This window comes from Colossoma macropomum, unplaced genomic scaffold, assembly GCF_904425465.1.
Source record: "Colossoma macropomum unplaced genomic scaffold, Colossoma_macropomum, whole genome shotgun sequence".
Lineage (NCBI taxonomy): Eukaryota > Metazoa > Chordata > Actinopteri > Characiformes > Serrasalmidae > Colossoma > Colossoma macropomum.
Window position 1 is genome coordinate 38856974 of NW_023494802.1, and position 21852 is coordinate 38878825.

Sequence of the window (21852 nt, forward strand, 5' to 3'; positions counted from 1 at the left end):
AGCATATCTCAAACTAATGAAATATGTAATGGCAGAATTAGTTCTCCCATATTTAAGTGGTTAAGATGTAAATGGAGTTGTTCAAAGTGTGAAACACTGTTCTAGAGAAACTTAGAACTGTTCACAGTGGTGGTGATAGGAACCAGACGTCCACCTCTAAAAGCTCCCTCACAGAAAGTTCCTACATGAAATGGTTATGAATTCGCTGCCTGATGACTGACAATAACATGTTGAGCTGCTTGGTGTTCGGCTCACAGCAGAACTTTAAAAACATGAGTTTAGAGATCTTGTGAGATTCATCACAGCAAAATGAAGTGTTGTCATAATATGACTAGAAAACAAATGAAAATAACTCTTCAGAGAAGAATGGAAGGTTAAAAACCCATGTAAATCCATGGCACTTCAGGGCTTCCATCAGAGGCTCGGATGGTTTTCTCCTGTCAGGTTGGAGGTGATCTTGGCTCTGTACAGCTCAGAAGGAGCCTGTTAATGAGCTCCCTCAGCTCCACAGATGTGTGGAGTCACCAGGGCTGAGATTGGGAACCCCTAAGATGGTGTGTGAACATCTCAATGTTCTAAGCCTGCCGATGTTCTTAACAGCCAGGGTGGTTCTCTGAAGCAGGAACACATGATCAGCTGTTCAAAGAACTGCAGATTAACCTCTTCAGCTCCTTGAGACCACCAGTGGTTCCAAAACGCACTTTGTCATATTCTTTACAACTTTCATATTTCATAAGCTACATTCTAAAGGTGGGGGTCGTATGAGGCTAGGTCTTCTTTCCAGTCAAATAGATGGTGATGTAATTTTAAACCCTTATAATAAAAAACTATTTTTTTTTACTCAAAGTTGAATCATTTTTCCACAAATCTGGGCTATAGACTATAAACGGATGCCATCTCTTCAGTGATCTGCTAAAATAATACAAAGAGCATCTAAGATTTTGGGCTTTCAGCAGTAAATTGTAAGCATATAGCAATATGTGTATGATCATAAAACACATTCTGTTAATCTGAGGGAAGATTTTACAAATAAAATTTACATTTCATGCAGTTCCTTAATAATTTGTCTTACAATTCAAGCATGTAAATTCAGATGGACAAACCAAAATACACCCTGCGGACAAGCCCCATTCTATACACTTAAAGATGGTTCTTCGGTAAAGAAAATGGTTCTATACAGAACTATGAACTCTCACAGACCCCTTTGCATGACTAAAGGGTTTTTCAGAGTGAAGGAGAACATGCTGTAGCTGGTTCTATGTAGAACCTTTTTGAAAGCATTTCTAATGAAGCATATAAAGAGGACTGCCTGAAGAAAACATTTGCCCACTCAGTTATGATATGGAGTCACTTGTTGGGTAAAGCAGTGTTTCTCTGTTCTGGTCCTGGAGGCTCACTGCCCTGCATATTCTAGCATTTGCTCTGTTCAACACTCCCGATCCAACTCATCAGATCATTAACAGCCCATTATTGACTTAAAGTGGCAGGAAAAGCACTAAAATGTGCAGGGCAGTGGGCCTCCAGGAGCAGGGCTGAGAAACGCTGAGGTGAAGGACCAGAGAGGTGGTCATTCTAACAGTGAGTGAACAGGTGTGCAATAAAATGTTTGTGTAAAACATCTTTCCATCAAGAGAAAAGTTTGGTCACACTCATTTTTCAGCATGGTGATGCGTCTCTCCGCAGAGCAAGAAGGGCTGAAGATTTTCTGTAGGAACAGCAGATCAACACAATCACACGGCCAGCAAACAGCCTGGATCTCAAACCACTGGCCCACGATGAGGCTCGGTCCAGCAAAGCTGGTTTGTCAACTGGTATTGGAGAAACTGGAACCAGCTTGATGTAGAAATGTTTATTAGTGAAGTCCTCAAAGAGTTCAGGCCATCATAGAAGCCAGCAAAGAGCAACAAAGTACTACTTGTGTTTGTTGATTCTATAAATCTCACTTGATTTTGTAAGTAGTTATATTTAATTTGTATAATTAACTATTAGTTTGTTACACTAAGCCAGAATGTTCAGCTATCAGGAAGTCATCTTATTTACTACAAAGTTGGGGGAACAGGTTCCATGTGTGGAGAGTCTATGATTTACCAGGGTTATACCTACAGATGGACCATCAGCACCATCTCAGAACAGCACCAACTGGCAGCTCTTCAGCCTCTGATTAAGAAATGATCAAACAGCCACCAACAGTGAGGAATGCCTGAAGTTTATTCAGAAATGAAGTGTGGAGGTGTTGAGCTGGTGGAGCCAAGAGCTCATGGAGCCATGAGCTCATGCACTGACTGACCACCACACGCAGACGCTGCAGGATTGTGGGACGTTGATAGAAGTCGACTCTTGGACAGCTGAGCTCTGGAATCAGAACAGTCACACTAAGCGATCCCCTTCACACGACAAAGAGCTTAGAACATTTGGACTCCAGATGGAAGCAGCCTTCAAGCTCAGGTGTTCCTCACTGCCGGAGCTGGAGCTCCAGCACGGTTTTGGGTTCTCCCGCCTCAACACAGAAGCACGGCTCTCAGCAGAAGAACCCCAGCGGTGCTGCAGCTCCAGGCCTGGTGAGGCTGTGGTCCTGTTTTACCTTTACCTTTTCACCTGCCCTTCATCTCCACCACTCCTGCAGAAGCTCCAGAACCTTCATCTCCATCCCAGAGCATCAGCTTCTTCTCCCCCAAGGTATTATGGGTATCTAGACCCAAACAATTCAGACAGTGTGAAAGTCTGGCAAAGCAAGCCATTAAAACACAGGGCTGTGTTTGAGGAGTGAGTCACTTTAAATAGTCGATATTTTATTAACAGGACATCTGTGGAAAGTTTCTGATGAATCTGCAGGGAAAATTTAAAAAAAAGCCCTGTTGTGAATGTTTACATGGGGTGGGGGGCAACAACATGGGGCACCTAGCCAACCAGGAGAAGCTTGTAGACTTGTCATGAAAGTGGTTTATGTATGAAAAATCAGATGTCAGGGGAGGACAGCAAGACATCCAGATTATAATCTGGTAAAACATCCTAAAAGGGTCCAAATCAGCACTTGGTTAACCCTGTAACCCCCACTACAGTAATAATGCACTAAACATCCTCAAACCTCTGTAGTCTCTGACCAGTAGGAGCCCATCCTCACGTACCAGCTCCCGTTCAACCGGAGACCCGAACGCTGCAGCAGGAGAACAGCCATCAAACTGAGCACAAGCAACACACAGACCAGCCACACAGCCAGAAAAACAGCCAAGGACTGAAACTCACCATGAGAGATGAGCACCAGCAGAAAAGACAGCACAAAGAACCTGTGAGGAACCATCATGAAGTTCAACAGAAGCCCAGCCTGATCTCCAGCATCAGCCTGTGGAGGGGCGTTAAATAGCAGCAGTGATGCGGCTCAGGTGTGAGCCTCACCTGGACATTGTTAAGAGGGCTGCTTCACACATAGCCGAGCTGAGCTCTCACAGTGCCACCTGCTGGACAATGAAGGCTCCTTCACTGGAGCTCTCGAGCAGTTCCCTGGCTGATCTGAGAGCTTTTGGTGTTCAGGGACACTGAGTTCTCCAACCAATCTGAGAGCTTTGAGAGCTTCTAGCTGGGTTCTCCGACTGACCTGAGAGCTTTGAGAGCTTCCAGCGTTCAAGAGTGCTGGGTTCTCCGACTGACCTGAGAGCTTTGAGGGTGTCCAGTGTTCAGAAGTGCTGGGTTCTCTGGGTGATCTGAGAGCTTTGAGAGCTTCCAGTGTTCAGGTGTGCTGGGTTCTCCAGGTGATCTGGGAGCTTTGAGAGCTTCCCATGTTCCACCCACAAATCTGACACACAGTAATATGTGGGTTGCAGATAAACGACATATATAATCATGTATGGATTTCCATCATATATCCAACTCATATTAGTCATATGTGGACACAAACTTATTTAATCTCATAATGTGATGGAGAACGTTAATGTATGGAAGGTGTATATTAATCGTATATGCTTTGTTATATAATAAAAGGTTTACATGGCCTTTCTTACATTAGTTCACTACACCTTTAAAAAGATGGTTCTTTAAGAGTTCTTTATTAAAAAAAAAGGTTCTGTATATAACTGTGAACACTGAAGAACCCCTTGCATGATTAATGGGTTCTTAGCATCATGAAATGGTTCTGCAGAATAATGGAGAATGTGCTTTCAAAAAGTGTTCTTCTATTGTTAGGATGTCAAGCTTGTAACAATAGCAGAACGCTTTTTGGTGCTATATAGAACCCTTTCATGGTTCTTAAAAGAACTACTGCTTTTACTAAAGAACGCTTGAAGAACCTTGCCCTCTGCTGGTCAAAATTGGTGTAACCTGCTATATGTTAACTAATTCTAAAAAAAATGTGAGAGAAAAAACTTGTGAGGTTTTTAATTTCTGAAATTGTAAAAATGACGCTAGAAATGTTCATGACTGATTTGGTAAATTACTCAGACAGAAACAATAAATAAATAAATAATGTGGAATTATAAACTTTGACTTAAGACTCAGAAACGCGGTTTAAATGTAGTTTTCACCACCAGTGAACCTACACGAGTCTTCTGAGCTTATATGAATGTTGATGATGATAATAGTGGAAAATCTGAAATAATAAGTTTTCTTTGGGGACTATTTTGCCTCACAGCGCCCTGCATGTATCCCTCCACCATGAATGGAGTTTAAGTTCTCTAAACTATCATAAAACAGTGTCTCAGTCATCAGGCAGTGAATTCATAACCATTTCATGTAGGAACTTTCTGTGAGGGAGCTTTTAGAGGGGGACGTCTGGTTCCTATCACCACCACTGTGAACAGTTCTGACTCGGTAAGTTTATCTAGAACGGAGCGTTTCACACCAAACCACTCTGAACCTCTCTGAACCACTCTGAACCGCTCTGTTTACATCTTAACCACTTAACTATGCAGAAATTTGGAAAATCAGTGTGATGTTCGTGAGGAGCCGAGAGCCAGAAAAACAAAATGATCTACAAATAAAGAAAATAGGTTTTTTAATAATTTGACAATATTTCTTTATACTTTGTTACAAAAATACTTCAAATGTACAATTTTACAAGGAAACGATTAATGTAAAGTTATAAGTATAAAATATGTTTGTTTTTCCGTTGGGTGGGGCGGAGGGGGTTAGAGTCACTTTCTGGGGGTCAAATTAAACTTATCAGCGGGCCAACTTTCGGCAGCCCCTCAGCCTTAGAGGCTCCGCCCACACGGACACAGTAGGCTTGTTTGACAGCATCCCTGCCGCCTGACCCCTGGCTGGGCTGTTTTTCAGGGTTTGGGCTCTCAGTTCCAGTGAAGGGTGATGTTGATGCTGCAGCACAAAGACATTTTACAGTTTTCTGCTTCCAGCTTTGTGGCAGCAGTTTGGGGAAGAGCCTTTCCTGTTCCAGCATGACTGAGCCCCTGAGCACAAAGCAGCTCCATAAAGACATGGAGTGACCAGTTTGGTGTGGAGGGACTCCAGTGGCCTCACAGAGCCCTGACCTCAACCCCACTGAACACCTTTGGGATGAACTAGAATGGAGATTGTGAGCCAGACCCTCTCGTCCAACATCACCTCACAAATGCTCTTCTGGATGAATGGGCACCAATTCCCACAGACTCTCTCCAACATCTTGTAGAAGCTTCCCAGAAGAGTGGAAGCTGTTAGAGCTGCAAAGGGGGGCGACTCCATATTAATGCCTATGGTTTTGGAATGGGACGTCCAACAAGCTCATAGAGGTGTGATGGTCAGGTGTCCACATACTTTTGTCCATATACTGTACGTTAGCATAGTTATCTAAACAGTAACTGAGTTATAGTAGCCTGTTTAGCTACAGCTGCCTAGTTAACTAAGTTGGCCCAGTTAGCTGTAGTAGCTAAAGTTAACTGAGTTAGTTAGCTATATTAGCCTAATTAGCTACAACTGCTTTGTTAACTATGGTAGCCCAGTTAGCTGTAGTAGCTAAAGTTAACTGAGTTAGTTAGCTATATTAGCCTAATTAGCTACAGCTGCTTTGTTAACTATGGTAGCCCAGTTAGCTGCAGTAGCTAGGTTAACTAAATTAGTGCAGTTAGCTGCAGTGAGTCAGTAGATACAGTTAACTGAGTTAGTTAGCTATAGCTTCCTAAATCACTATCTGATAGTGGTGAGCTGCGTAGGCTCAGCTGGATTCTGATTGGCTATGCACATGTTCCCTTTTTTGTTTCCAGCTAAATTCCAGTCAGCAATAGCGAACAGCTGCCTGCACTGGATGCTGTGGGACTGTGTCACGATCACCGCCCCCAGCTTGCTTCAGTTAAATGGTGCACTGTGATTGGTCACATCAGTCAGACAGCCTCTTCCTGACAACGCAGGCGGTTCTTGGTCACATTATGTGATAAAAAGGGCCAGAATCTCCACCAACAGGGAGAAATCTGCATTGTGAGACTAGGAATCCTAAACCCTAGCCCCTGTACCCTAACCCCTGACCCCTAATCCCTAGCCCCTGTACCCTGACCCCTAGTGCCTAGCCCCTGTACCCTGACCCCTAGTGCCTAGCCCATAATCCCTAGCCCCATACCCTAGCCCCTGACCCCTAGTGCCTAGACCCTATACCCTAACCCCTGACCCCTAGTGCCTAGCCTCTGTACCCTGACCCCTAGTGCCTAGCCCCTGTACCCTGACCCCTAGTGCCTAGCCCCTGACCTCTGGGGCCTAGCCCATAATCCCTAGCCCCTGTACCCTAACCCCTGACCCCTAGTGCCTAGCCCCTCATCCCTAGCCCCGTACCCTAACCCCTGACCCCTAGTGCCTAGCCCCTCATCCCTAGCCCCTGTACCCTAACCCCTGACCCCTAGTGCCTACCCCCTAATCCCTAGCCCCTGTACCCTAGCCCCTGTACCCTAACCCCCGACCCCTAGTGCCTAGCCCCTCATTCCTAGCCCCTGTACCCTACCCCTGACCACTAGTGCCTACCCCCTAATTCCTAGCCCCAATCCCTAGCCCCTGTACCCTAACCCCTGACCCCTAGTGCCTAGCCCCTCATTCCTAGCCCCTGTACCCTACCCCCTGACCCCTAGTGCCTAGCCCCTGACCCCTGGGGCCTAGCCCATAATCCCTAGCCCCTGTACCCTACTCCCCTGACCCCTAGTGCCTAGCCCCTCATCCCTAGCCCCTGTACTCCTAATCCCTAGCCCCTGTACCCTAGCCCTTAACTCCTCCTCCTCCTCCTGCTACCGGAGGAACACCACAGTGAGTAATCCTGAAAGAGAGAGAGAGCGAGAGAGAGAGATAGAGTTAATACCAGATGAGTTAGAGTTACGTTAGTATAATTACTGATCCACAGTGGTGTGTGTGTGTGTGTGTGTGTGTGTGTGTGTGTGTCTCACCGAGTGTGTATGCGCACACCAGCTTGTGTGTGAGGGTGACGTGTGTGTGAGGTGGTAGCAGGGTGGAGGGCTCAGTGTGCAGAGGGAGCATTAACACCACCACACACACCACACTCACCAACACCAACACCACCGACTGGGTCACACTCCCACCTGAGCAGGAACACAGACACTCATCATCATCATCATCATCATCATCTTCATCATCATTAAAGCGATAGTTCAGTGGAAAAAAAAACTTTTTTAAAGGGGAACTCCACCATTTTTTCCCAGAATTTCTGTATAATAAATTGGTTAAGATAGTTTCTATGGAAACGTACAGAGTCAGAACCAGGATAGGAGTCAGGATAGGAACCAGACGTCCACCTCTAAAAGCTCCCTCACAGAAAGTTCCTACATGAAATGGTTATGAATTCACTGCCTGATGACTGAGACACTGTTTTATGATAGTTTAGAGAACTTAAACTCCATTCATGGTGGAGGGATACATGCAGGGCGCTGTGAGGCAAAATAGTCCCCAAAGAAAACTTATTATTTCAGATTTTCCACTATTTTCCATCATCAACATTCATATAAACTCAGAAGACTCGTGTAGGTTCACTGGTGGTTCTGGATAGTAAATAAAATGTCTATATCTGTGTTGTAGTCATGGCGACCCCTGGTTCCCTATCACCACCACTGTAAAGACATCTGAACCACTTCACACCAAACCACTCTGCATGACTGAAATTATGGGGGAATTTTGGAAAGCTGGTGGAGCTCCCCTTTATGGTGTAAGAGCAGTCTCAGACCTGTGGTGGGGCAGTAGAAGACCCGTGCGGTGTTGGAGGGTGGTAGTGGTGTTGGTGGGGGTAAGTTGGCTCCCCTAAAGCTCTCCTGCCCCTCCCTCAGCTCTGCCCCCACCTCCCTGCTGCCCCTCTGCCCCCCGGGCCCCCAGATGTCCAGCCTGAAGCGGCTCCTCTGGCCCCACAGCCGCCGGCTCACGTCCCTCTGCCTCACCACACTGCACACAGACACACAGGGGCATGCTGGGAAACGCAGTTCCACACAGTCTGTATCGCTACAGAGAGCGTATGAGAGAGTTTAAGGGCGAGAGACACTTACATATCAACACAGGAGCGAGACCTGACACTGCCCTCAGCCTCGGTCACCGAGTACAGAGAGGGGGCGGTACACCACACTGAGAGAAAGAGAGAGAGAGAGAGAGAGAGGAGGGGACGGGGAGAGAGAGAGAGAGAGAGAGAGAGAGAGAGAGAGAGAGAGAGAGAGAGAGAGGGGGGGGGGAGAGAGAGAGAGGAGAGCGCGGGGGAGAGAGAGAGAGAGAGTAGAGAGAGAGGAGAGAGAGGAGAGAGGAGAGAGAGAGGAGAGAGAGAGAGAGAGTGAGAGAGAGGAGGGGCGGGGGGAGATAATGAGCGTATATCAGTGCTGAAGGCGCGGCTCTGAGGTAATGGGGGGTTCAGGTCCCCACAGAGCGCTAACCCTACCCTTGTATGTGAGGGTGCAGCCGTAGGGGTTGTACAGGGTGAGCACTCTGCGCTGAGACCTGCTGTCCTCGGAGTAAAACACCAGCTCTGCGGGAAACACGAACACGTGCAGCCTGCGCACTCCTCCATCCCTCCCTCCGTCCATTCCTCCGTCCGCCGCCATCTCCGCCCGTCACTCTGCCGCCATCTGCTGGACGGACAGAGAAGCGCAGGAGGAAGAGTCTGAACCAGCGTCGAGTAAAACTTCTATTTACACACGTCACTACGTCTTTTAGACGGTCACCTCGAACGTGTGCGAGGTTTAAAACGTGGGTACGTGAAGTTCTCACTGTGTTTTTGCAAGAATTTTCTTACAGCAGAAGAATTCCCCGTTCCACCTTAAATGGTGCAGCAGTTACGTTATAATGCCTGAGGCGCCATAATGTAACTGCTGCACCATTTAAGGTGGAACGGGATAATTCGAAGAGGAAGTTCGTTTTTCTTGCATAATAAGTAACTTTTTGAGCTGTTTACGTAAACAAACTGCGTCCTTAACGCATTTTATACATAAATAAATATTCAGAAAGGGGTTTTGACCCCTGAACGTGCTGGGGGTGAAAGTGAAACCAAACTAAAGGAGGTTTAACTAACAACAACGACCATCTGACCCTCAGAAAGGTTCTAAAAGGTTACACTGAGAGGTAAACAGCTGTGTCCGTGACCGGCCCCGTCATTTATACCTTTATTCTATAATTAAAAGCGCTTATTCTCCATTATTAACACAGTTATGCAGTCAGAGCTGTCAGAGCTCCTCTTACTCACCCCGAACTCGCGCCCTAGGCCCCGCCCCTCTGCGCCGTCCACCAATCAGAGCGCGCCAGGGGACTAAACTGAGGATTTCATTGGTCTTCAAGATTTGAGTTTGTTTATTCATTTTTTTTTCTATTCGATGTAGACAGCTTTCAAGTCGATGACGTCAGCGCGACCTCGGTGGCTGCGGTCCAATAACGTTTCAGGACACGCCCAGTTTTAAAATAATAAATATTAATAAATGTATAAAACGGCTACGATGCAGATTGAGAGCTGAGGTCAAAACGACAAACGTAAAATAATAATAATAATAATAATAATAATAATAACGTTTAACGTGGAACTACATGTTCCATAAAGCACACGGGAATGACGTCACACTTTCTACTTTTATTAATATCATTATTATTCTGTTTTTCCTTTGTAAATTGTTATCTGTGGTGCATGTTGTCGTTTTCTCACTCCTTTCCGCAGGTGGCGTGGTGAAACACGTACTGTGAACGTGACTATCTGGCCGCTGTGGGATTGTGGGAAACGTAGTCCTTAAGCTCGCAGGTGGTTTAAACGCTTGTAATCTGTGATTTGAAGGCAGCTGGAGGGGATAAAGCCTAAACAGTCATCCTGTTTAGGAGCCCGGTGGTCTGTTATTACCGTAATTACTCTATTTTACTACTGAAGTTCACTCTTAAAAAGCTTGAAAAGGGAACTAGGCGTGTTAAAGTCGAATTTTCTCATTCGTTTTTACATTTGTGCACATTTATAGATCTCCTTAGAGGCGTGTTGGCGTAAAAAAGACTACAGAAAGCTCAAAAAGGTACTTTTGTATGCCCAAAAAACGAGCGTCTTTACTCAGAATTGGAATTCTCCGTTCCACCTTAAATGGCGCTGCAGTTACATTATGGCGCCTCAGGCGCCATAATGTAACTGCAGCGCCATTTAAGGTGGAACGGGGAATTCCAAAAAAAAAGCCAGCTTTTTCGGTCTAACTCAGTCACATTAGTCACTAATGTGATATAAATAGTGTCTATATCTGCTTTATTGGTTAAATGTTTAAGTGCTCGTGTCTGTTTCTCTCTTCTAGGCCTTGTATTGATAGCTAAGCTAAGCTAATCCCCAGCATGGTGAAGGCCCTGAAGGAGCTCCGCAGGTTCCACCTGGAGAAGAAAGCTGTGGTGGTTAATAAGACTCAGGTCGTGTTGGGGAACCTTTCCTGGCCCAAAGACACGAAAACTAAGTTTGCTGTGAGCGGGTAAGACCTCAGACCTGCTGTTTACATAGCACTGAGCAGTAATACATGCTGTGAAGACCCATCTTCCCACCTTTAGATGAGCGCTCTTACGGTTAGGAAGTAGAATTAGGGTCTGAATATTACTCACTTTAACACAACTAATAAAATGTGCATTCAGGATGTCTGGGCCGTGGTTAGGTGTCCGTTAGCATGATGCTAATGCATATTTTGAAGCCTTTTTAAAGGCTTTCTTGGTTATTTTTCAGAACAGTGCACTGTCCAGTGTTTGAAAGGCTCTGAATCGTTATTGTTCAAATAAGTCTCTTTTTTTTGGCCATTTAGTCCCAAATGAATCACATTAATTGATACTAATTGTAATCTAATTGCTTATATAATGGACAGTGCTATGGTAGAGTGAGGACTGTCCACTAGAAGTTGGTCAGGCTTGTCTTTGGCCTTGTCTGCACTCTTAAGGAAGATGGTTCTCCAAGGTAATGAATGTATTTAGAGCCATTTGCATGCTTAAGTGGTTCTTTTCATGGTGAAATGGTTCTTCAGATTGAGGGAGAATGCATTCATGGTTCTATGTAGCGCCTACTGTTATGATGACAAGCTTGTAACAGTAGAAGAACCATTTATGGTGCTATATAGAACCATTTCACCATGCAAAGACCCATTTATGCATAAATAGAACCATTCATTTTACTAGAGACCCCTAGAAGAACCATCTTTCTAACTCAGAACCCCAGCTGTATGAAGCTGCCCCAGTCTTGTGTGGGCTGAAGTTAATGTTGGTCTCCGTTCTGGACCAGGTGTGATGAGCGCTACACTCTGGAGTCGGTGGTCTTCCTCCTGCAGAACGCTAACCTTCAGCATGACCACTATCTGAGACGAGCTGCGGTAGGCTGGACGCTGGTTTGGTTTGGTTTAAGTGACCCTTGGTGTGTTTGGATGGTCCTCATAACTCGTAAACCTGTGAATTTTCAGATTCAGATTTTTCAGAAATAAATGATACAACAACACCAAGTGAATTGGGTGTGTTGGGAGACGAATAACGAATAAATCAATAGTTAATAAATAAACAGTAAATGCATTAATTCAGACATGATTAGACTTATGAAGCAAAAGTTCTCACCTCAGACTTGGTTCTCCAACATGTTTACCACAGTTTTTAGCATGTGTGCTAGCAGAATAAGAGTTCTTTTGTTTGTATTTTCATTCTAACAAAGAGCATCACTTAGTATTGGCTGCTAAATAAACATACACACTTAACAAAGATGGTTCTTCCAGAGTTCTTTAGTAAAGAACCAAAATGGGTTATTCTATTGTAACAAGCCTGACATCATAACAATAGACAATTCCTTTTGCGTGCTATATAGAACCCTTTTCACAAAGGTTCTGTTTATAGAACCATCCATAGCACATTCTCCATCAATCTGAAGAGCCGTTTCATAATGCAGAGAATCTTTAATAATGCAAAGGGTTTTTTGAGTGTTCATGGTTCTATATAGAACCCTTTTTTTTAACTAAAGAACCCTTGAAGAACCATCAGTTTTAAGTGTGTAGCTGGTGGAGGACATCAGCCAGTTTCATATTGTTAATCACAGTTATTTATGACAATAAATCGTCAAACATTATGATTGTGACGGCCCAACTCTGCCCCTCTCGGCCCAACTCTGCCCCTCTCGGCCCAACTCGGCCCCTCTCGGCCCCTCTCGGCCCAACTCTGGCCCTCTCAGGACTCTTTACTCACGATCTTGCTAAGAAATCTTAAGCCTGCCAGCCGAGACACTCAGAACAAATTCGGACTGCGACTGTTTTATCCTCTTTCTGCATGATGGCGATTGGTTCATATCATATTGAGAGGGCATTGGCTGCTTGGACCACAGCTGTTATGGATGGATGGATGGATGGATGGATGGAGGGGTATGTCCATCTGTCATACCCCTCTCATCTGTAAATTTAATTTCAGTGCTTCTTATGTATTTTTTTAAGGAAATAAAGGCAGTTTAACGTGACTTAACTCTCCCTGCCCTTGGACAAGACAGCCAGCTCCACTTCATTAAACCGATGAACGGCTGATGGTTCTTAAAGGGTTTTAGTAAAGAAAATTGTTCTATATAGCGTCAAAAAAAGGTTTGTCTATTGTTGCGATGGCAAGTTTGTAACAATAGAAGAGCCCTTTTTTGTGCTATATAGAACCATCTACAGCACGTTCTCCATCAATCTGAAGAACACTTCCACTGTGCAGAGAACTATTTAATCGTGTGAAGAGTTCTTTGAGTGTTTTGGTTTTAAATTAATTTGGTAATTAAATTAATTTGGCTGTGATGCTGCCTGCTTGTCTGTCGACAGTGACGTTACGGTGCGAGCAAAAACAGTGCTAGGTTTTGCGGGCAAGAATTGCGGTAGATTCTGCGGCCTCTGCTCACTGTTTTTGCAGTGCATTGTGGGAACTTTCAGGGAATGAAAGTTCCACTGTGAAGTCACAAATAGAAGCGGTAAAACTGGGCGAGTGTCTGTTACCACGGCAACACCATAGTCCATCTCAGCGGAACTGGTAGTTACAGTTCAGTGGTGATTTCTCAGTGATATGAGTTGATGAGGGCGTCCAAACTGTAGACGTTCAGGTTTGAGTGACCGTCCTGGAGGGCGAGTGACCTCTGCTGACTTCCAGCTGTCCCTCCACCACAGATCCAGAAGATTCCTGCAGTGAAACAGGCAGACAGGAGGAACATCCTGGCCTACCTCAACGGAGAACCCGGTGAGTAGAACGTTACCTTTATAGACGATTAGCTCCGTCCACTGTCAGTGGAGAACATCACTCAGCTCTTTAACGTTATGAGGATATTCACTTTCATTTCACAGCTAAGATGAAAGGCTCCTCCACTCTGACCGTGGGCCACACAAAGACACGTCCAGGTGAGGATCAGCACGTTCTGAGGTTCCCTCTTCAGGTTTACTCTGCGGCTGATCGGTGATGAAGCTGGTGTTGTGTGTTTGTGTGTGGTCAGTGAAGCGGCGCGCTGATGAAGATTCCCCCGCCGATGCGAAGCGCCCACGCAGAGAGGTCAGTGTTAAACACGGTCACGCTGCAGAACCTGCAGAGTTCTCCTGGTTCTTTAGTGTCTGTGCTCAGAGCCTGGTCAGTGTGAAGATCGCTGCTACGTTATTGTTATGTAGGTGGGCAGAGTCTCGCTATCTGTCTTAGTTTTCAAATCGATCCCTGACGCAGGACTGACTGAAAACTCGCTGTTACACGCTTCATGTTTTCGTGATTGCCATGGCGACTGTTGATAATCTCAGTCTTTGCATTCATGAAGCTAATCAGACCTCAGCTGCTGAACAAACTGGCCAATCAGATGTCCGAATCATTTTATTCTCATCAGCATTGGAGAACAGAGATCAGAACAGAGTGGGCGAGCTGACCAATCAGAGCACTCTGGGCTCATCAGGAGGCGGGGTTTAAAGACACAGAAGCTCCATTAGAGCGTTTCGGGCAGAGGGTGAATAGAGAGGAACAGTCTGAGGAAAATAATGTGTTTTTGGAACATTTGAAGCTGTTCTAGTAGAGCAAAAATAACATTTTGAACATTGAGAATGAGAATAATAGGTCCTCTTTAAACATCGTCCATCTGTGGATTTGGCAGATGAGGTCACATTTTAGAAGTGTTGCTCAGCTGTTTTTGGTAGAGGGTTTTTGTTACCAGTTCGTTCACTTGGTCACTTCAGAAAAGCTTGTCTTCAAGGTGGTAGAAGTTTCTGCAGATAGTCTGGCACTTCTGGACCACTGTTCTCACACACACACACCCCAGATCACATTTCTTCACTTATCATTCGGGTGCGTGTGTGTGTGTGTGCGCAGGATGTACGTGGAGTGTGTGATGGCGACAGAAGCTCCAGATGTGTCAGGCGTGAGACCCTCAGCCGCAGGTAAGTCAACAGCCTCCTCTGTCTGCTTCTTCAGCTGCAGTGGAGGCTCCTCTCCTACCCTGCGTTCACACCGGCAGCGACGCGATTTTCAATGAAAGCTGGTGATTTCTGGCAACAGGAGGCAGTGCGAACGTTGGTGATGCGAACGTTGGTGATGCGAAGTGGGCGGAGTCAGCGATGTGACACAGTTGAGCAGAGTTTAACTGGAGTGAAGCGATGTGGCGATTACCAATAGGAATTGAGCACTGAGCAGTTTAGTACGCGCTTTATCTCTGCCACTGTAAAACGGTACGCTCCTTTTTTGGTTCCTAGATAACTGTTCCTACTAGACATGGAATAAAGGCGGCGGTGCTTTCTGTAGTAAATACATGCAGTCAGAGCTCCTCACCTGCTGATCTGCTTGATTCACCTAATAAGTGTCTGCCCAGGGAATGTAAGTGTAGATGTGATGGGACTTTACCTCACCCCTTTTTTTTAGTCCTGTCTATAAAAGATCTTTCAATTAAACAAACCACAGTGCCATTTACAGCCCCCGTCTGCCTTTTTGTCTTATTTGTAGTTATTTGAAGTTTTGAGGTGTTTAACTGTCAGAGCTGTGGTTCTTTTCTGTTGAAAGATTACTAAAATGACTTTTGGCATTTCTTTCAGTTCAGTCTGAGGTGGGCGGGGCTAAATTTGGAGTCAGTTCTGCCGAAGCAAGCAAGCAAAGTTTATTTATGTAGCGCTTTTTACAACAGGTGTTGTCACAAAGCAGCTTTACAAGGAAATCAGCATTACAGAAAGAAATCCGGGTCTGAGCCCCCATGAGCGTCGCCAGTGGCGACAGTGGCAAGGAAAAACTCCCTAAGAGAAACAGGAAGAAACTTTGAGAGGAACCAAGACTCAGAAGGGGAACCCATCCTCCTCTGGTCGACACCGGATAGTAAACATTGTTAGTATAAAGTATTACAGCACCAATCAGAGTTATCAGTACATTAACGTCAGTGACTCTCGTTCCTCTCCCTCACACGGTGCCTGATCTCCTGCTGCTCCGAGTCTTTTGTAGATGTGTGAAGGTTTGTTACAGTGGTGTCTGTAGCGTAGCTGGGTGCTGCTTCCTGCTGGCGTTGGCCACCTGCTGCAGGATGTGACTATGCCATTACCTTCATTTACAAGAGCGTGATGGTTAGCAGTCCACCTTTATTGTAGGATTAAAATGTTTTTTAGTGCAATGGTGTCCAACCCTGCTGGAGAGCGACCGTCCTGCAGAGTCTAGATCAAACCACAATCAGCCACACCTGCTCCAGATAATGCCGAGATCAGACTACGGGATATCTTTGTCTTTCAAGATGGTCACTGGCAACACTACAAGTTAGACGTAAACCAATCATCGTTCACGTTCTTGAGTAAGTTCATAGGTTCATAGGACATGCTAGACTTTTCACTGGGGGGTCGTGGGGAGTCCCAGACACCACATTGCTGTTCTTTGATTGTCACAATACAAACCTGTTTCTCATTCCAGACTCTTAAATTCAGGCCCAGTGCTGGAAATCTGTCAACTGCGACAGTTTCATCAAAATCGGGCTGAATTTGTTTAGTCTGATCCCGGCATAATTAACTTCAGTACCTGATTGGCTGGATCAGATGCTTTAGGATAGGGTAAAGGAGGAGGGGCAGCATTTTTGATGCAGGCTGGAGCTAAACTCTGCAGGACAGTAGTTCTCCAGGACCAGGGTTGGGAGACCACTGACTTAATGATACATTAGCTACCCTCCTAACATCAGAGCTCAGTGCTTTTCCACAGTTGTATTTACTATTTAAAACGAAGTTTAAACATTTGAAACCATGCATGCATGATAGGAGCTTTTAGGTAGAACGATAGAAGCCATATCGCCCCCTACACTTCCTGTAGTGTATTACAGTGTCAGTTCCTGTCTTAGTTGGTATGGCTGTAATAGTGACCTTTGACCCCAAGCAGGTCGCCAAAGAGCAACCGCAGTGATGACCTCAAGCTCAAACTGCGGAAGGAGAGAGCGAACCGGAGTAAAGAGCAGGTGAGGAATGAGAGAGAGCGAGCAGGACAAGTTCATGTCCTTCTTATTTGAATTTTCCATTCCACCTTAAATGCTGCAGCTCTGTTCTGGCGCCTGCAGCACCATTAAAGGTGTAAAGTAAAGTGACTAATGTATCTTCTTCCTAGCCTTGTTGTTCTATTTGTCTGTTCTCTCTGTAGTCTGGACCTGCGGTTCTGTGGAACCAGCCTGAACCTGTTCTGAAGGCTTTCTCCATCTTCATGGACCTGCTGCAGCAGAGTCAGCGTGACTACACGCTGTCCACTCAGAGTAGGACTGAGTGACCACTCCAAACAGTCTCTTCACTGTTCATCCACAGCACTCACCATGAATCACTGATGCTTATTATATGGGGTTAATGAATAAAATCAGTCTGCACAGGAAACGAGAAGAGAGAGGAGAGGAGGAGCAAGGGCTCAGAGAGGAGGAGCGAGGGCTCGGAGGAGAGGGAAGTGCCCCGTGTCTGGCTGGGGTCAGGAGAATGTCAGTCAGGGTCTGGGGTCAGCAGGCCTGCGGTCAGTGGAACCCGGCGTTTTCTAGAGAGCCTGCAGACGCCCTTTAACCTCTGTCTGAGCGATGACCCCGGTGACCCCTCACTGAGGCAGGTGGTCATAGATGGCAGTAATGTGGCCATGAGGTGAGAGAGAGGAGCTTGACGTTTCTGAGCAGACCAGCAAATCTGATTTTTTTTTTTTTTTCTCAAATCATCTCTCTCTCTCTGTAGTCATGGTCTGGGACGGTTCTTCTCATGTCGTGGTATTGCTCTGGCCGTTCAGCACTTCTGGCTCAGAGGTCACCGCAGGATCACGGTGTTTGTTCCACAGTGGAGGAAGAAGAGGGACCCTTGGGTCAAAGGTCAGTCAGGATACGAATGTGTTGTGAAGGACGTTACTGTGTGAGGTGTGTCTGCTGCAGTGTGAGGTCTGAAGAGTCTGATGTGTGTGTTGTATCTGTAGAGCAGCACTTCCTGACCAAGCTGTATAATCTGGGCCTGCTGTCTTTCACACCCTCCAGAGATCTTCTGGGCGTCAGGATCAGCTCCTACGACGACAGGTCATTCTCCCCTGCACCACGTCTGCAAATAAGTTCTGTAGATGCTGGAGATCAGTCAGGGTTTCTCTGCTGTATCTGATGTAGATGCTGGAGATCAGGCAGGGTTTCTCTGCTGTATCTGATGTAGATGCTGGAGATCAGGCAGGGTTCCTCTGCTTCATCTGATGATGCTGTAGATCGGTCTGGGTTCCTCTGCTGCATCTGCTGACGATGCTGTAGATCAGGCAGGGTTCCTCTGCTGTATCTGTTGCAGGTTCATGCTGCAGCTGGCCCAGAAGACAGACGGAGTGATTGTAACCAACGACAACCTGAGAGACCTTGTCACTGAGTCAGAGCAGTGGAGGAACATCATCCACAAGAGGTGGAGAAACCACAGAGAGAGAGAGGGAGGAGGAGGGGGTTGGATATAGCTGGCGCTTGGTGATGGTGTTTAGTGGTTTGGTGCTGGGTAATTGGTTTTGGCGGTTTGGTGCTGGGTAATTGGGTTTGAGGTTTGGTGCTGGGTAATTGGGTTTGAGGTTTGGTGCTGGGTAATTGGGTTTGAGGTTTGGTGCTGGGTAACTGAGTTTGGTGTGTGGTGATTTGCAGGCTGCTACAGTACACATTTGTGGGAGATTATTTTATGCTGCCTGAGGATCCACTCGGCCAAAACGGACCAAATCTCAATGACTTCCTGCAGACCTAGGTAACACACACACACACACACACACACACACACACACACACACACACACTTTTTTTTTAATGTGTGTGTGTGTAGATGCAGATGTATAACACATGCACACTCATATTTTTTATGAATAGCTGATTTGTAATTGATTTATCTGTTTTGTTCGCTCTCTCTCTCTCTCTCTCTCTCTCTCTCTCTCTCTCTCTCTCTCTCTCTCTCTCTCTTCAGATCTCACTGTTGATTCATCTTTAAAAACATACAAAAAAAGAGTTTGAGTGACTTTGGGATCTTCGCTCTCTCGCTCTCTCTCTGAATTGTGTGGATGGAATGTGAGGGTGTGATTATGAGCTGCTGTAAGCCCCGCCCCCTCCCTGCTGATGTTTGTGGGTGTTTGTTTATGAATTGCAGCACGGAGTGTAAACACACCTCACTGTGAGGGTGCTGAGAATTTTCTTTTTTATTGTTTGTTTTTTTGGTTTGTTATTTATGAGAGGGAATGCTGGGTAATATTACAGCACAGTACAGCTCTGTGTGTTTTGTGTGTGTGACCTGTAAGGCGCTGCTGGTGGTGCACTGACTCTTGTCTTTTGAATTGGTTTAATAAAGTCAGACTCTTCTCTTCCTGTCTCTGTACTGGTTTTCTCAGGATTGTGTGGAATGGAATTGATTTGATTAGTCAGGTTATACAGATTTAAGTTTATTTTCCCAAAATTCTACAGACTGTAAAAGCAACACGCGCCGCGGATTCCCACCGGACTAAAACCGCTCCGCGATCATTACCGTCGGACCGCAAAAGCTACACACATACTGGATTAGATCACTGCAGTTATTGCTTTTATGGCTGGGTTTCCAGGCGTACATTAATCTTAATCCAATTTAATGTATTTCCAATAGTGAGTCACTCTGCAGTTTAGTCTAACACTAGGCTTAGTCCACGTCTGTGAACCCAGCCCCCAGTTAGCGAACTCTCATTGGATAAAACACTAATCATTAATGTCTAATGTTTAGTTCATTTTTCTTTAATAGCATCATCGTGTTTGTTGTATTTAAACTGTCTTATTTTGTTGTTCAGTTTTGTTGGAAACAAAACAGTTTAAATCTTGATGGACAAGGTGTGTAAAGCTGAGCTGCTCTCTCATTGGTCAGGACTTCAGGGGCTGGACTGAAGGCCTTACACGTTAAATTAACTGCCAACATAACTAGGAAGAGAAGGTCTGGTCTTCTAGTTTGAAGAACAGAAGCCCCCTGATCTCCTGAGTTCTCAGAGTCTCTCCTCCTGCAGGAAGGAGTGTCAGAATTACGCTGTGATACCAACATTCCTCCAGCAGAGGGAGCTCAGCACACCCACCCACCCCCACCCCCAGGCCTGCACCTCTCTCACTTCCTCTGCACAAGAATGTCAAGTCAAGTCAAGTCAAGAGGCTTTTATTGTCATTCCATCTATGTACAAGTACACAGTGGAGCGAAATTACGCTCCTCCAGGAACAACAACCTGCAACAAGGAACAAAAGTACAAAGTACAAAAATACAAAAGTACACAAGTTTCTCACAAGTCTCAACTCCTCAACCTCTCAGTGCAGCACAGCTCTCTCTCTTTCTCTATATCTCTCTCTGTATCTGTCTCTCTCTTTATATCTCTTTTCTGTATCTCTCTCTCTCTCTCTGTATCTCTCTCTGTCTGTATGTCTGTCTCTCCCTCTTTCTCTATATCTCTCTCTCTCTGTATCTCTCTCTCTGTATGTCTGTCTCTCCCTCTTACTCTATATCTCTCTGTATCTCTTTCTCTCTCTGTATCTGTCTCTCTCTCTCTCTCTCTCTGTGCTGTGTATGTGTATATTTATCATCCTATATCAGTCTCTCAGTCTTCACTTCCCTCTGTGCTGAGTTACTGTAAGACAGTTTATATCCTCTCCGTTTAGCCGCACAGCGCTGAGCTGAGGCATTAAAGGGTTCCTGAGATTCGGCCTTATTTACTTTAAATATGAGTTTAATTCAGTGTATAAACGCTGTTGATGTTTTAGGCTCATACAGTCCTTATAAGGAAGCTGAACTGCACAGACTGCCCGGCACATTCACCCCAAGGCAATCAGAACAGAGCTCATTTACATATATCAGTCTTAAAGGCACAGTAACAGCCTGTTTAACCGTGATGGGTGAAGAGAGGATGGAAAATGATCATGTAGAAATGAATTATAACTGTTTTTGGGAGGATATTAAATCAAATCAAGCTTTATGGGTCACACTCAGCCATACACAGTGATATGGTATCTCTGGAGCTGCGTGCGGCTCTTTTACTGCCTTGTGGCTCCACAGCTGAATTAGATTAGTAAAAATAAAATAATCCTCCTTTACAGTAAAATAAAGCTCTGCTGATCGTTCAACACAGTTTAACAATAAATGGTCTTAAACTCTGGAGTTAATGTAGAACTGCTGATTCACCCTTTAACCCTGAAGATCAGCGCAGACTGCTGGTCACCATAGCAACACAGACAACAGTCTCGCCTAGATAGTAGCTAACGACACGGCAAAGAGAGAGATGTAATACGAACATCGATAATTTGGAGATGAATGGACTGATTTGTGTTTATAATCACTCCAGCTGGTTTCCTGACACGTTTAATCTGCAACAAGAAACTAAAAAGTCACGAGGCTGAAGTCAGTTTCTCATTCGCCAGCTTCTGGTTTGAATTTTCCCGTTCCACCTTAAATGGTGCCTGAGGTGCCAGAATGTAACTGCAGCACCATCACAAGAAGCTGGCGAATGAGAAGCGACTTCAGCCTCGTAAAAAGTCGAACGTTGAGAGACATTTTATAAGAAACTGTTACACTTTGGAGGAAAAGTTTCCTGCTGGAGATGTGAGAAAAGCGCCTATAGCTGAACTAAAGCTTAAAGCAGAGCAAAGTGAGTCTGAGTTTTTGTTTATACTACATTTTTTATCCTGTACTATCAAATCAGCACCTACTGAGACATGTTTACAGCCAAGATGGTAAAATGGACATACAGTGTTGTGGCTCTGAAGGTGGATTGATTTTTGCTGAAAGGACAGAATGGCTCTTCTTGAGATTTGGGTGGCGACTCCTGAACTATACAATAGAAAAACATAAGCTAGACTATAAAAGAAAAGGAAGATTATAAATATGCATGTATGTGAAGTGCAGATGTGTGAATATGTGTACAAATGAGCTTAGCAGGATATGGGCCCTTTAAAGGAGTGTGTGTGTGTGTGTGTGTGTGTGTGTGCGTGTTTAGACATGCCATCTGCAGGTATTTTCCTCACAGCACTAATTGCATAACACACAC

General features: G+C 45.2%; 3 protein-coding genes and 1 long non-coding RNA gene across 4 annotated transcripts; 2 read left to right on the forward strand and 2 right to left on the reverse strand.

Moving 5' to 3' along the window:
• Positions 1–2190: 2190 nt before the first annotated feature.
• On the reverse strand, positions 2191–3316 carry LOC118822261. The gene is made up of 4 exons (XR_005008438.1): positions 3244–3316; positions 3086–3154; positions 2588–2689; positions 2191–2352 (listed from the first exon to the last, which is right to left on the reverse strand). It is a non-coding gene; the product is annotated as an uncharacterized LOC118822261 (long non-coding RNA).
• A 3783-nt stretch (positions 3317–7099) lies between these two features.
• On the reverse strand, positions 7100–9650 carry LOC118822243 (motile sperm domain-containing protein 1-like). The gene is made up of 6 exons (XM_036591185.1): positions 9629–9650; positions 8828–9014; positions 8448–8523; positions 8135–8346; positions 7344–7496; positions 7100–7216 (listed from the first exon to the last, which is right to left on the reverse strand). The coding sequence occupies exons 2-6, from the start codon at positions 8988–8990 to the stop codon at positions 7188–7190; spliced, it is 633 nt and encodes a 210-aa protein (XP_036447078.1). The 5' UTR covers positions 8991–9014; positions 9629–9650; the 3' UTR covers positions 7100–7187.
• A 485-nt stretch (positions 9651–10135) lies between these two features.
• LOC118822247 (parafibromin-like) lies at positions 10136–14949 on the forward strand. The gene is made up of 8 exons (XM_036591190.1): positions 10136–10268; positions 10380–10430; positions 10698–10865; positions 11657–11744; positions 13539–13608; positions 13713–13766; positions 13859–13914; positions 14710–14949. The coding sequence occupies exons 3-8, from the start codon at positions 10735–10737 to the stop codon at positions 14779–14781; spliced, it is 471 nt and encodes a 156-aa protein (XP_036447083.1). The 5' UTR covers positions 10136–10268; positions 10380–10430; positions 10698–10734; the 3' UTR covers positions 14782–14949.
• A 1660-nt stretch (positions 14950–16609) lies between these two features.
• Positions 16610–18870, forward strand: LOC118822930 (NEDD4-binding protein 1-like). Its single transcript, XM_036592260.1, has 9 exons — positions 16610–16626; positions 16735–16810; positions 16990–17098; positions 17210–17465; positions 17553–17683; positions 17785–17881; positions 18135–18242; positions 18470–18566; positions 18780–18870. The coding sequence occupies exons 1-8, from the start codon at positions 16610–16612 to the stop codon at positions 18564–18566; spliced, it is 891 nt and encodes a 296-aa protein (XP_036448153.1). The 3' UTR covers positions 18780–18870.
• The last annotated feature ends 2982 nt before the right edge of the window (positions 18871–21852 follow it).

Bases quoted from the DNA above. Each gene is read 5' to 3' on its own strand.
- LOC118822243 (XM_036591185.1), bottom strand. From the start codon at position 8,990: ATGGCGGCGGACGGAGGAATGGACGGAGGGAGGGATGGAGGAGTGCGC. The intron at 8,347-8,447 runs GTAAGTGTCTCT...GTCTGTGTGCAG, and splicing joins TCTCGCTCCTGTGTTGATAT to TGTGGTGAGGCAGAGGGACG. The intron at 7,217-7,343 runs GTGAGACACACA...TCTCTCTTTCAG, and splicing joins GGTGTGCGCATACACACTCG to GATTACTCACTGTGGTGTTC.
- LOC118822930 (XM_036592260.1), top strand. The intron at 16,811-16,989 runs GTGAGGAATGAG...TTCTCTCTGTAG, and splicing joins CGAACCGGAGTAAAGAGCAG to TCTGGACCTGCGGTTCTGTG. The intron at 17,684-17,784 runs GTCAGTCAGGAT...TTGTATCTGTAG, and splicing joins GAGGGACCCTTGGGTCAAAG to AGCAGCACTTCCTGACCAAG.
- LOC118822247 (XM_036591190.1), top strand. From the start codon at position 10,735: ATGGTGAAGGCCCTGAAGGAGCTCCGCAGGTTCCACCTGGAGAAGAAA. The intron at 11,745-13,538 runs GTAGGCTGGACG...CCTCCACCACAG, and splicing joins ACTATCTGAGACGAGCTGCG to ATCCAGAAGATTCCTGCAGT. The intron at 13,609-13,712 runs GTGAGTAGAACG...TTCATTTCACAG, and splicing joins CTACCTCAACGGAGAACCCG to CTAAGATGAAAGGCTCCTCC.